At 34.4% G+C, this 14,613-nt stretch overlaps 1 protein-coding gene across 2 annotated transcripts in view; it reads right to left on the bottom strand.

Moving 5' to 3' along the window:
• The window catches only part of LOC106459640 (potassium voltage-gated channel protein Shal-like), a 121,652-nt gene extending 107,448 nt beyond the window's left edge, over positions 1-14,204 (bottom strand). For both annotated transcript variants that reach the window (XM_022386401.1, XM_022386406.1), the window contains exon 1: positions 13,064-14,204. In XM_022386401.1, coding sequence (XP_022242109.1) covers positions 13,064-14,178 — 1,115 coding nt within the window. In that variant the 5' untranslated portion in view covers positions 14,179-14,204. The remainder of the gene's footprint in view (positions 1-13,063) is intronic.
• Between the last annotated feature and the right edge of the window lie 409 nt (positions 14,205-14,613).

Genomic DNA, 14,613 nt, shown 5'->3' with positions numbered 1-14,613 from the left:
TCCGTATAGTTGTACGGTAAAATAAAGCCGTGCTTAGATACAAATTGTTCCTACTACCACTGTTTTAAAAAGTGGAAATAATAATAATAATCATAAATAAATAAAAATACAGAAAGAAGAAAATAAACAATCATTTCACAAAAGAAAGGATGCGCAAGCATGGCGCAGACGGCAAAACTTTGGGAATTACTGCTGTAGTATATAATAAACAGAGTAGTAGTACTTAATGACATTTATCAATAAAGAATAATTCCTAGAATAATTCGCCTGCATGAAATAATCAGTTGAATATACTACGCGGTTAACCATATTTTCTGCCGTAATCACAATAAGAATATTGAAGTTCTGTCAGCATATAATATTTAGGTTAGTCTTAAATTCATATATGAAGCTAACAAGACCAAATAATATTCATAGATATAACTTAAAAAATAATTAAATATGTATATATATATATATATATATATATTAACAGTTATTTTAAACATAAACAATGGCATTAATGAGACTAACTATAAAGAAAAAAATGTAGGTCTTTAGACGGTAAAAGTATTCGCAAATTAGCTCTGTTTTCCAAAGCTGAAATACCAACAAGATGCAGTTATACGTTTAGTAGTTTTTGGAGATTATTGAGACGGATCTATTATTATATATTTATTTTAATATCAACGTTTGCTTAGATTAAGTTTATATTTAGAAATATGCATAGCTTGTAGTGTTAAATGTGTATTGCGAAACTCCCCCTATTCTCCAAAGTTGTAGAAGATTCTCCAGTATAAGAATCAACAATACATGTGTGTACGTAAACGCTAGTATAGCTTTGTATTGTTACATAATCTGAATTTTCTAGAATCTCTCCACACGCCTATAAATATAAACAACTCGACGTGCCAAAAAAGAGTATCTATTATTAGTTTGTTGTAGTCAGTGTGCTATAAACTTCGGAAGCTATAACTGTGATTGTTATAACGCTTATCAATCAGAAAACTTCATATATTTGACCAGGAGCATTTACAAAGTTCGAACATTATAAATCATTTAACTTCAGTGGATTCTCATCAGACATTAGTATTTTTACGAAAACATTGTATAACTTCACGGTGGAAAACTCGGCGTTTGTGGCTGGTGAATAACGAAGGACAGAGCTAGCTAGCTCTCTGTTAAGTGACTTATACCTACGTCAACTCGTAATTAACTAGCTCATCGTGAACCCTCGATAAGATATCAAGGAAGTTCCAGAATGGAAAGAAGACCTTATATTGTTTGTAAGTTTGTGAAATTTTTGTATATAAATCATTGTGTGTAATAACTATTTGTAATAACTGTTATTGTAAATTGTATTGTTGTTTATGTATTAAAACGTATTTGTATTAAGAAAGAAACTGTGTGTATCAATCCTGTTGGCATATATCATAAATTGGATATATATCGGCATTTATTTAAATACTAAATCCAAAGTACAAGTTAACTCAGTTTCAGACCTTTTGAAATTGTAATACGTAACATTATATATATGGCCTAGTGGTTAGTGTGTTCATACTATAAATCCAAGAGTTATGATTCATGGTCCGATCCGCAAAAAACGCAATTCACACTTTGGGGCCGTAGGTGCACTATAACGCTATAAGAGTGACGGCTCAAGAATTGGCGGTGGATTCTATTAAGTATCAGTTTCCTCTCTAGTTTATACACGGTATTAACCAGATAGGTGTGTTTTTCAAAGGTTGAAAATCAATTTAGATTGGTTGTGTGCTCTGTTGGATTGTTTCGCCATTTTGTATTTGCTTTCGCGTAAAAATATACTTTATGTTATGAAGTTGTATTCTGATAATGTAAAGAGTACTGTCTCAAAGTATAAAAAAATCAAATTATAAAGTTATTTTTCACTGACTTTACGATTGTTGGGTTTTAATTAAATGTATCTTTGCAACTATTTTGTTCCTGACTGACTTTCTTCAGGTTTTCATGCGGAATGTATTCTTTTAGAATTGGTAATCGGTCTAAATTTTAACTATAAGAATGGAACAATTAAAATATGACTATACGTTTTGACGCATTTCACATCTGTTGATCTGAGATTTCGCGTTCCGTTATCGCTATAAAACAAATCGCGTTCTGCACTTTGGGGTCGTGGATGCGTTATCAGAGTGATTACCAAATTTCACTGTACAGTCTGGCAAGAGCTACCCAATAGTTGGGATGGATGGTGTTGACTAGCTGTCATCTCTTTTGTCTATCATTATAAAATTAAGGACAGTTATCGAAAACAGCCCTCATGTAGTCTTGCACGAAATTCAACTAAACAACCAAAACATTTCTGGATGTTTATCGCTATACGTTTGCGAAAGTGCTGTGAAAGAGTCAACTTAATGTGAAATCCATCAAACTTATGACTTTTGAAATTAACCTCGTTTCGTGTTTATTTTCGATTCATATTAAAACGGTGTTATTTTATACACTTCTAGATTGATTACTTAGATTATCTAACTAACTACATTACACACGCGATTAGGCTATCATAACAAGTGAAGTTTGAAATACGTAACTGTCATATAGTTATCTTTAAAGAATGAGTGTTATTGGCATAACTTTCCTATTTCTGAGGTATAAGTTTATTAGCAGAATAGTCCATATGCTATAAACTCTGGGATAACATTGAATTCATGCTTAAAATCCTTCATCCAACACATATGTTGGTATAAACGGGGGATATCGGTCTTTCCTCGTTGTTCTAGGCTTAGCCTAATGAGATGCGGATCAGAAAATCCAAATCCACGAAATGTCGCTGAACACCTCTGCACTTCTAACTACGGATGCGTTATAAAAGTTTCAATCAGTCCCCTGTTTGGCTGAGGATGGCCGGGTACGCGGCATGTGATGGTGACTGGTTGTTTTTATTGTGATGAAGAGTAGTCTATGTCTAGCATATACCACATAAGGTCCATTCAGATTGAAGATAATGAATACTCGCATTGTTTTCAAAAGCAACTAAATGTTTTCCATACAGAGTTTGTAGCAGCTTCGCAAACAAAACATTACACTCCCCTGAGCATCTCCTGATCAAGTCAAGATTATTTTTGCGAAAAACTGAAAACATAATAACAATTTTGTAACTTAAGTTCTTTTCCGCCCACGAATAGTAAAGTGTATGCAACTTACACTCAGGATTTAAAATGTAGTTACGGTAACGTGTTTGTTATGAAATTTGTGACAGTGTTCCACAGATAGACAGCTGATAAAAGTAAATTGTTCCATGTTCAGAAACGTAACACCTCGTGAATTGTTCGACTAAATTTTTCAGTTAATTACCCACAAAGTGATCAGAAACAACTGTTCCATATTTTGATTTTATGTACTGGTTGTTATGAGGGGCTTCAGGTAGTTTAGATTCCTGTAGGGACTCTGATACTGCAGATTAAAACAACTACTTCATATTGTTTATTTTTTACCAAATTTAAGTGAAATTGTGAAATTTTAATTTAAATCCATACGATAATAATTAATAAGATGTGTAACTTGTACGTCTGAAAAATTGGATTTTATTAACTACTTTGTTCATTGTATAAAAATCTGGCTTCCACTGTTATCTCATAATCTGATTTATATAAATAATATATGGAAATTAAAGTCTAAAATATGAAATGTTGGGCTCGGCATGGCCAGGTGGTTAAGGCGCTCGACTCGCAATCTGAGGGTCGCGGGTTCGAATCTCCATCTCACCAAACATGCTCGCCCTTTCAGCCGTGGGGGCGATATAATGTGACGGTCAATCCCACTATTCGTTGGTAAAAGAGTAGCCCAAGATTTGGCGGTGGGTGGTGATGACTAGCTGCCTTCCCTCTAGTCTTACACTGCTAAATTAGGGACGGCTAGCGCAAATAGCCCTCGTGTAGCTTTGCGCGAAATTCAAAAAACAAACAATGAAATGTTGAACAAAGTTTCGTGGAAGCTCACAAGTCAGCATCTGACGATTGTCAAAAATACTGTTATAGTGCAGCACAAATCAATAGTTGTAAATATTATTAACACATTTTTTATAATAATTTACGAGAATGGATCGTTAAGCTTATGGTTGTGAACAATGGGTGTATAACTGCTTTAAACTTTAGCCAATAAATACGTTTTTCTACTTGTATTTTAAAAGATGTTTTTCATCAAATTTTGTCATCCAGGTGAACACTTTAGAACGTTTATCCGTTCTTAACGGTTTTAATTTTTTTATATTTTATCTAGACTTCATCAAAATATAGATTATCCAAATTTTCTTTTGATGCCTCTAATTTATGAAGGAATGTTAGAAAGTAGTTCATGAGATATGTGCGTAAAAGATGTTAAAGTTACTAGTGAAAATACAGTTTGGCTGTAGAGCATCTAAACAGGTAAAATACAACCTTATAATATTTTTCTAACAACTTTTTACTTATCAAAACTATTAATTCACAACGGAACTATTTCAAAAATACGAGTTTTATGCCCTTCATCATGCAGCAAGGCACATATATTTTAGAAATATAACTTTTGCTCCAGCTTTCGCATCATTTTCTACGTTTCACCCTCCTACCCAGTCTAATCATATTTTTATATTTGATGATTTTTCCACGCTGTGTTGGTTTCTTAAGCTTTGAATTAGTATATTTTGAGATTGAATTTTCTTTTAGTGCACTTTGCACAACAAAGTAAGTTCTTGAATGCTTTTTATTATACATTATTTACAGGTTGCTTGACAATGTTGAGTTTGTGCTTACTGTTTAGCCACCTAACCGAACTTAACTACTTCTTACTCTCTACATACATCTGGACCGAGCATGGCTCAATGATGTATATCTTGGTCTATGGATCTGCGAGTTCATTGTTTGTTAACGAAAAAAAATCGCGTTTTGAATTTTTATGGCGTTGATACGTTATAAGGGTGGCAGTCAAATCTCACTATTCGGTCAAATAAAAGTATCACACGAATTGGTGGTGGGTGCTGTTGACAGGTTGCTTTCCCTCTAGTCTGTGAGTTAAAAACTAGAGACTGTTAGCCCAGATAGATAGCTCTTGAGAAGCTTTGCGAGAATATCCGAAAACGAGCAAAATAAATAAACAATACAGCGCTATTTCAGCATCGCGACACTTCATCTATTCCAAACAGCAACAAACTGTACAAGTGATCAACCATAAAATGTCAAAATGATATAAAATATCAACAACGATGGTAAATAATGTGCATTAATTAACGTGACTAAGTCATTATTTCAGAAAAGGCTGATAAGTTAATAATATTCAAACAAACATGGACAAACACAAATACCTAAGTAGTAGAACAACTGTTGAAAAAAAAATAGTATTCTTAATACTGCAATATATTTCTATGTTATTAGAAGCTATCAAAACTATTTTCATAAACGACACTAAATTAATAAAATATAATTCAAGATCTACTCAGAAATATTCAAATAAAATGTAGTTGAAGGATAAGCACATCGTTTTAAATTCTTTCAAAACATTGCTATTGCTGCTAACACACACGTGGTAGTAGGAATGGTCGAAGACTAAGTAAACCACACAGAAATAAGGTTCTAAATATGAGCAATAATTTTAATATTTGCCAGTTTTCAGTAAATAGATGCATAATAATAACAGTCTGTGTTAGAAAAAGATATTAAAAACTAGGACTGTAGGTTTTCTATATATATATATATGCAATTCTACTTCTGAAATATTCCAGTTAAAAAAATTATAAGATTGTGAAAACTCGCTGAAAACCTTTTTATATATTTTCAATGCTAATAATATAGAAAATCTAATTGTTTAAATAGCTGTTATTGCCCTACAAGTATCAAACAAATATCCTTAAACTAATATCACTTGTTTAATATCATTATATCATTCACATGGATCTGTTAAAAAAATCAACTGAATCAATGAAGTGTTTGTGTCAATAACATGAGAAATTCATGAGAGTTTTTCAATTACCTTCAATTTTAGAAAAGCGTATGAAAAATGATCCAATAAATCGAAATAAAAGAAGCGAATGCAAACATTGAATGAGATTTCTTGCTAAAAATATCCATTCTATAAATGATTTTTTTCACCTGCATTATTAATCTCTTACGATTAGATTTAGAGAAGTTGTGTTTTAAGCACGAGCACTGCCAATAAATACAATTTCCTATCTTAACCTACGCTAAACAGTAATTTGGGTTTCGTTTTTCTATTTTTTTATGTTAATCTTTAATAAAACTTCCTGTTCATGTTGTCATTGTCTTCTGTCTTTCTGATTATGTATGTGTTTTTGTGTCCACCAGACCATCGATAAAAGAATTCCTTGGTTAGAAAGATTCTAATTTTTGACAGAAATGTTTTTTAGTTTGCACAAAAAATTTTGTAAATAGCAAATTTTAGCTGGAAGTTTCTGTATATTGTATAGTCCATTTAATTATTATCTATCTTTATTTTCCCCCAAAACCACAACCATTGGCTCTCCTTAGTTTCAGTGGTTACTTGCCCGACACTATGATCAGCACTGCTATAAGCACCATAACGTGGCTAGTTCTACATTTAGGTTTATAGTTTAACCCAACTAGATCTTACACAAACGAAGTCAGTACATGCAAACGTTTCTCCTGTGCCGTTCAGAGCTGATGACGCTAAACAGACATAATCCTTCAAAGGGAAAATATGCCTGTTCCACGGCTCTCTCGACTAACGACTGTTTTTCTAGTTGGTTTCAGCAAGCAATACGTCATTTGTACATATTCTAGGCGCCGTACTTAAATAAATGTTTGTCTGGAATTGTATAACAGTCATTTCTAATACACTATAAGATATACTTAATGGCCTAGAAGCAAGTGTGGCAGTAGGCGAGCTAGAATAACATACAAAACGGGGAAGGATAGTGGCGTTATACATTTAAACACTGTAACTACCTGTTCGTTTAGTTGTCATTATAGTTTAGAATACCTTGTGAAGCTACAAATTACAATCAGACACCGAGGTCTTATTAATGTAGACGTTTGAAAGCTTTTATGAGTTTTTACATTTTTCGAAGTATAATGAATGATGATCTATCAAAACTTTCAACTATGTCTCATAATGTAAACTTATTTTCGTGCTTACCAGGTCTACGTTGCAACTATAAGTAGTTTGAAGTAAATAATACTCTAATTGAGAAGAATCAGGGATAGATCTTCGGCAGTGATCCTCCATAATAGTTTTATTGCAATAAATTTAAATGTGTGAGTTTAAGCAAATATTAAAAATGGGGCTTTGTTCTAACTATTTATATATACTTATGTATATGTCTGGCAGTGATATATTCATATATCTGTCTATCTATCTATCTATCTATATATGTATATATATAGTAGCGTTGTAATGATTACTTTAAAAGTTTACTTGTAAACGATTGTTCACAAGGAGGCTTAGTGCTGAGGGCGTAGCTTACGGCAGTGACAAGTCCTGGGAATAGCATTACAACGATCCTTCTAACATCAAGTCAGTGTTCAAACCGTGACGCTTTATTTTGTCTGTAGTCTTATAAGAGCACAGTTGACCTAGTTTTGGTGATAACAGTTTCAAGATTCTATCAGAAGCACTACAGTCGTTAACTTTTTCAGTGTTGTAACCAGTGTAGTACAAGTTTATTGATGTCCTAATTGTAGTTGTTCACTGTTTCAGTATTCTAACCGGTGTAGTACCATATTGTTGATGTCCCAATTGTAATCGTTAACTGTTTTAGTGTCCTAACCAGTGTGCTACAAGTTTGTTGATGTCACAGTTGTAGTCGTTTCAGTAATCAAACTGGTGTAGCACAAGTTTGTTGTTGACCCAGTTGTATTCATTAAATGTTTTAGTGTTGTAACCGTTGTAGTACAAGTTTGTTGACATTCCAGCTGTAATCATTAACCGTTTTAGCAACTTAACCGGTGTAGAACCATATTGTTGATGTCTCACTTGTAATCATCAACTGTTTTAGCAACCTAACCGATATAGTACCAGACATTTGATGTCCCAGTAGTAATCGTTAACTATTTTTAGGGCTCTAGCCGTGTAGTACAAGTTTGTGGATGTCCCAGTTGTAGTCGTTAATTGTTTTAGCAACCTAACCGGTGTAGTACCAGACTTTTGACGTACCAGTTGTAATCGTTAAATGTTTTAGTATTCTAACCATTGTAGTACAAGTTTGTTGATATTCCAGTTGTAATCATTAACTGTTTTAGTAACCTAACCGGTGTAGTTCCATGTTGTTGATGTCCCAATTGTAGTCGTTAACTGTTTTAGTGTTCTGATCGGTGTAGTACCAGATTTTTGATGTCCCTGTTGTAGTCGTTAACTGTTTTAGTGTTCTGATCGGTGTAGTACCAGATTTTTGATGTCCCTGTTGTAGTCATTAATTGTTTTAGTAATCTAACTCGTGTATTACCATATTCTAGATGTCCTAGTTGTAACTTTTAACTGCTTTAAGGTTCTAACCGATGTAGTACAAGTTTGTTGATGTCCCATTTGTAGTCGTTAACTGTTTTAGTGTTGTAGCCAGTGTAGTACAATTTTATTTATGTCCCAGCTATAGTCGTTTTAATAACCTAACCGGTGAAGTACCAGGTTTTTGATGTCCCAGTTGTAGTCGTTTTAATAATCTAACCGGGGAAGTACCAGGTGTTTGATGTCCCAGTTGTAGTTGTGAACTGTTTTAATGTTCTTACCAGTGTAGTACGATATTTTTGATGTCTCAGTTGTATTCATTAACTATTTTAGTGTTGTAGCTGGTGTAGTACAAATGTTTGATGTCCCAGTTGTAGTTGTTAACTGTTTTAGTGTTCTAACCAGCGTAGTACAAGTTTGTTGATGTCCCAGTTGTAGTCGTTACATGTTTCAGTATTCTAACCCTTTGTAGTATCAGGTTTTTGATGTCCCAGTTGTAGTCGTTAACTGTTTTAGTGTTCTGACCAGTGTAATACCAGGTTTTTGGTGTTCCAGTTGTAGTCGTTAAATGTTTGAATGTTTTGACAGGAGTAATACTAGGTTTTTGATATCTCAGTTACAGTCATTAAGTGTTTTAATGTTGTAACCGGTGTTATACAAGTTTATTGATGTCCCAGTTGTAGTCGTTAACTCTTTTACTAATATAACCGGTGTAGTACCAAATTTTTCTGATCGGTGTAATACCAGATTTTTGATGCCTCAGTTGTAGTCGTTAACTGTTTCAGTGTTTTAATCGGTTTAATATCAGTTTGTTGATGTCACAATTGTAGTCGTTAACTGTTTTAGTGTTATAACCAGTGTAGTACCAGACCGTTGATGTTCCAGTTGTAGTACTTGTAACTATTTCAGTGTTCTAACCGTTTAGTACCGGATTGTTACTGTCCTAGTTGTATTAGTTAACTGTTTCAGTGTTTTAACCAGGTTGGTGTCAGGTTTTTGATGTCCCAGTTGTCGTCGTTAACTGTTTTAGTATTTTAACCGGTGTAGTACAAATTTATTGATGTGATAATTGTGATTATTAAGTTTTTAGTGTTCTAATCGGTTTAGTATCTGTGTGTTGGTGTCCTAATTATGTTTGAATATTCTTACTGGTGTAGTGCCAGTTTGTCGATAGTGGTTTTAATAGTTTCTATATTCTAGAAAAGACATTACAATTTCATTGATAACGTGATAGTGAGGCATTACTGTTTAGGGTTATAGCAACGACAGTGCAAGTTTGGTTATAAGCTGAGAGTGAGACATTACTGGTAAGGAATTCTATTAGAGAAAGCACTAGCTTGTTAATGATCTAATAGTGAGATATTACTGGTTAGGAATTCTATCGGAGAAAGTACTAACCTGTTGATGACTTGAAGGTGAGTAATTACTGTTTATCATAACAAAGATGACAGGAAAGTAAAATCTACTTGACATTCTATGAAAATGAAAGAGATACGCTTACCATGACGACGATGAAAGGTGAGTTATTACATACATAAAAAAGTAGCAATGCTGGAGAATTAACGGTTGCTATAACGAGGACAAGAGACAAGTAAATTAGTTACTAAAGACTCGGCTATGAAAAAATAAAATAAAATTACCACAATGAACGTTAGAGGCAAGTGAGATCTAATAAAGACTTAGAAGAGATGGGGAGGTTAAGGTTACCTTATCAAGGATGATAAGCTAATGCTTTCGTTACAAAGGTTAGAGGAGGAGGATATAGTTAGGTGGACATAATTTACTAAAACCCTGAGTTAGTGGGAAAGTTAAGGTTATCATAACAAAAATAACAGGTGAATAAGGTATACTAAGGACTCAGTGGTGGTGGAGAAGTGAGGGAGTTTATTAACATGTATAAAAGAGGATATTTCGCAGCATTCTATCTCTATAGTAAATTATATATATATTGAATCAAACACAAAGCTCGAGTCACCGCGTGTCTGCATTATGTTTGGTTATTTCACTGGTATTAAATTATAATGGAATTATCATACGTCTGCAGCTCGAATATCTGTAAAAAAGTCAGGTATTTCAAACGCTCTGTTCATAGCTTCGCTTGTATTTATTTCTAAATATGCCAGTTTGAGAATACGTCTGTACTTCGCTATGTATGTTTCTTGTTACTTCTCTGTCCAGAGACATAGACTTTTACTCGACATTTATATAAACATGTATTTTTAGAGAAAGTGTGTTTTCTAAAAGGTTTCACTGCCAAACATTTCCCTCGAGTGTTTATCCTAGAACATTGATTTACAGCTGTCGGGGTGTTAATTTTTCAACTCGATTGGAAAAGTTGAAAATGTGTTCGAATGTTAGACACGCGCTCTTTCTCTCAATAGAGAGGATGCCTAAATTTAGTTTAAGAAGTAGAAAATGAGACGTTATCGTTTGTCAAAGAAAACCAAGATTAGAAAACCGCTCTCCCATCTTTGTCTTTTTTTTTTTTTAGAATTGTTTAGGTTTAGTCACGTGATATATACTTTTGAGCAAGGCTAAACTTTGTGAGTTAGCATTCTTCGTCTTTTTGTACAACAATATGCTCAAGAATTGATGTGAACTGTATCATCATATGATCAGTATTATAATCGCAAACAGAATGTTCTATTCCAAATCTTAACCTGAGACTATAATCGGAAAATTGTCATCATCATTAGAATTGAATACAACATATACTTTAAATCCAACCTCGGATGTATCGTTATCATCAGTATCAGTTATATAAGTTCATAGAATTACAGCGTTTGACAGATTATAGTGTAGGTATTATAACCGATCCAGTGCTATTTATGTTCTGATAGACAAATCATCTAGTACAGAATGTACCATAATCACTGTATTTTACCCTTATATACAAGTAGGGTTTCGATACTCGTGGTTGGCACAACAAAGGTGCATATGGTGTGTCTTTGTGCTTAAGAAGAAACAAACAAATTATAGAAAATTCATACAGTGTAGGTCTTACCACAATCAAAGTATTTTACCCTTATAGACAAATAGGGGTTTCGATATATTATATTATATGTTATATTCTTTAGCAAATGATTGTGCAATTGTTATCACCAACACATTATTACACTACAGAGAAATAGATTATAGTACTGGTGTTAAATTCATTTCAGCTTCAATCCGTTAGGCAATTTCTAATGAAGATATTGTCATGAACACAAAACCATAGCCTTAAATGTAGCACAGTAGTAACGTTATTGTCAAAACAGTCTGCTTGGAAAAATTGATTAAGGATAACGTTTCGGCATATCTAACTTTTCGTGCATCAAAGCTACATGAAGACATTTACATTTGCGCAAAACTTTGTGTCAAGAAGTTCAAATGAGTGTTAAAAGCAGCAACGACCCTAGGCGACTGAAAATATCTGAATTTGGGGGAGCACCGACTATTGGGGGCATGCTATGTTAACTGTGACCTCTGAATATAATACTGCAAAAGTGACTTTCTATGAAAGTTATACACAAGTGTCTATTCCCCGTTCAAAGAGGCAATTCCCTACCGGTTCGAAATTGGGGAAAAGTGCCCCAGTGCCTTCCAGTTCCGCCACTTATGGCCACAGCAGTTAAAAGTAGCTCCGGGCATAGCGCAAAGCCAGACAATCTAGTTTTCACAGTTGCGTTTTCTATATGTTTCGTTTCATATTTCCGGTACATTTCAAATGAAAGGTTTACTCATGAGCGCTTATTGGCAATTCTAACTAGCTAATATTTATTTTCGTTTTTAGAACTACTTCGTACTGAGAAAAATATATTTGTTTTCTATGAAACAAATGAACAAATCAAATTTGGTTTTGATAGAAAATGTAGCTCGTTTATAGGCTATGTATTAACTTCTCACGTGTTTTCTAGTTTTCTACTTCCTGCCTGATTATAGAACACCGAAAAATGCTGTGATAAAGAACGATTTTTAGTGATTCACGTCTACCAAATATAAAATATTTTATAAAGAGATAACTTGGCATAAGAGCACTCAAGTGAGAAGAAATAAGTATGTATAAATCAACCCAGTCATTGTATTGAAAGTGGATATGTATAATCTCATTAAGTATGTATAAATCAACCCAGTCATTGTATTGAAAGTGGATATGTATAATCTCATTAAGTATGTATAAATCAACCCAGTCATTGTATTGAAAGTGGATATGTATAATCTCATTTACTGTTTAAGATTTTTCTAAGACTTTTTCAAATATGTGTTAAAGAAGACGAAACGAAGTATTCCTGCTTAGTTAACTAATAATGCTTGAAGAACGAAGTATTTCTGCTTAGTTAATTAATAATATCTGACAGAACGAAATATTTCTGGTTATAGCTAACTAATAACGCTTGAATCAATTGTTTTTCAAACCTCACCACAAAAAGCTTTTATAACAAAATTAATTATTGTTAGTTAGTTCAGAGACATTTTCTAAAGCAGTTCTTCATATTTCATCTATCAATAAAGCATACGAGTCTTAATTAATCAACACTATAAGGAGAGGATGGGAAACTCATGCCGCATGTTAAATCATGCCAACGGGGCAAGACGTTGGTAATTAACTTGGGGTGAAATAATATCAAGTGATACTCCTTATTTATTATTGCTATCAATGTAAGTTTCAATTACTTACCCAAGAGTAGTCATAGTAACAATAGTGTACCAAAAAGCAGACGGGATGCTGGTAAAATTCGTATTTGTTACATTTTTCTCAGCATAAAACATTACAGTGGCGAATATGATTATGGCCATAGCAAGAGAGAACACAAGAAAGCCAAGTTCAGAAGCACAACTTTTTAAGGTATAACCCAGGATACGCAGCCCCTGTGAGTGTCTGGAAAATTTGAAGATACGAAAAACCCGAAACACTCTTAAGGTTACGAAGGCTCCTGAAAGGTCCTCGTTATCAGTCATTCCCAGACTAATGTAATAGGGCAATATAGCAACCACGTCAATAATAGACATAACGCTTCTCATGAAGTAACATCTGTTCGGAGCAGCGTATAAACGTAACAGGTATTCAGCCGTGAAGATCATAACACAGGCTGTGTCCAAACAGAAAAAGGCTGTTTTGTACATCTCTCCGAAGGAGATGCTTTCATTGGTGTACAAATGCTTTCCACATGGAATTGTCTCTACAACATTCGCCATTACTGACACGGCAATGAAAAACCCGGTTACGTAGTAAAACACTAGTGCCGCTGTGCTGGTATGGGGGTTTTCAAATGCTCTCCACATTTTCTCTCGAATTGTATAATTGGAGGTATCATTCGGCTCATTGGCTTCTGACAGTTTATCATCCATGATTCTCTCTGTGTTCTCCCTTTTCTTGTCCCTGTAGTCTTCATAACAACAGTCCCCAATGACGTCTGGGATGATTCCAAAAAAAGCCAACTCTTCATCGTAAGCCATGAGACACTCATGTTTAGGAAAATGAAGCTTACCTGTGCGATAGTAGTTCAAGACGTGTCGAAATAATTCCGGATCACGGTCAAAAAAATACTCTTGGCTTTCCTCATCGAAAAAAAACTCTCTCTCGTTAGAACCGAGAAGAGTATCGGAATATTTTTCTACCGTATTTCTCCAAGTTTCAAACCTCCTCCCGCTGACATTAATGATAAATTTTTCATCTTCTCTTTTGGTTTTATCCTTTGTTATTGGCGGAGCTGGTAGCGGGTTGTTAGCAATCGGTACCCAGCCGATAGCAGCAGCTCGGGCGAAGGGAAGCCACGCGGCGACAGAAGCCATGATTCCCCCGTCTCACCCAGATGATGTCCGCCGTTTGTGATCTCGAGTTTTCTGAGAGTAGGTTCCTGGCAGCGCAAACACAAGAACACGCACGCGCATCAGAAGAAACTATTGGGTAGTGACTGAGACTACAGTTTTCTCTCGTGGCAGCCAGGTTTTAGGTAGTCACGTGAAGGTTCTTGCTGATCACCTAATTTAAGCAATAAATCGCTCCCATTGTTCAGTTACAGTATAACGGAGAAACCTATTTTTCTTCCCTTGATCAGGAGAATTACAGCAGATAGTTACGCCAGAAACATACATTTGCTCTTACCGATATGATGACGTTAAAACTTAACTCGAGTACGTCTGCTTATACTACCTGAACGCGCTAAGTTTTGGGTGCGCAGCTGTTTGTAGCCTCGTTTTAAGAATCACGCGTTTTAAGAGTTCCAA

The sequence above is a fragment of the Limulus polyphemus genome, unplaced genomic scaffold (genome assembly GCF_000517525.1).
Source record: "Limulus polyphemus unplaced genomic scaffold, Limulus_polyphemus-2.1.2 Scaffold29, whole genome shotgun sequence".
Lineage (NCBI taxonomy): Eukaryota > Metazoa > Arthropoda > Merostomata > Xiphosura > Limulidae > Limulus > Limulus polyphemus.
The sequence above is the reverse complement of the archived record's forward strand: the minus strand, read 5'-3'. Positions and strand labels throughout refer to the sequence as shown.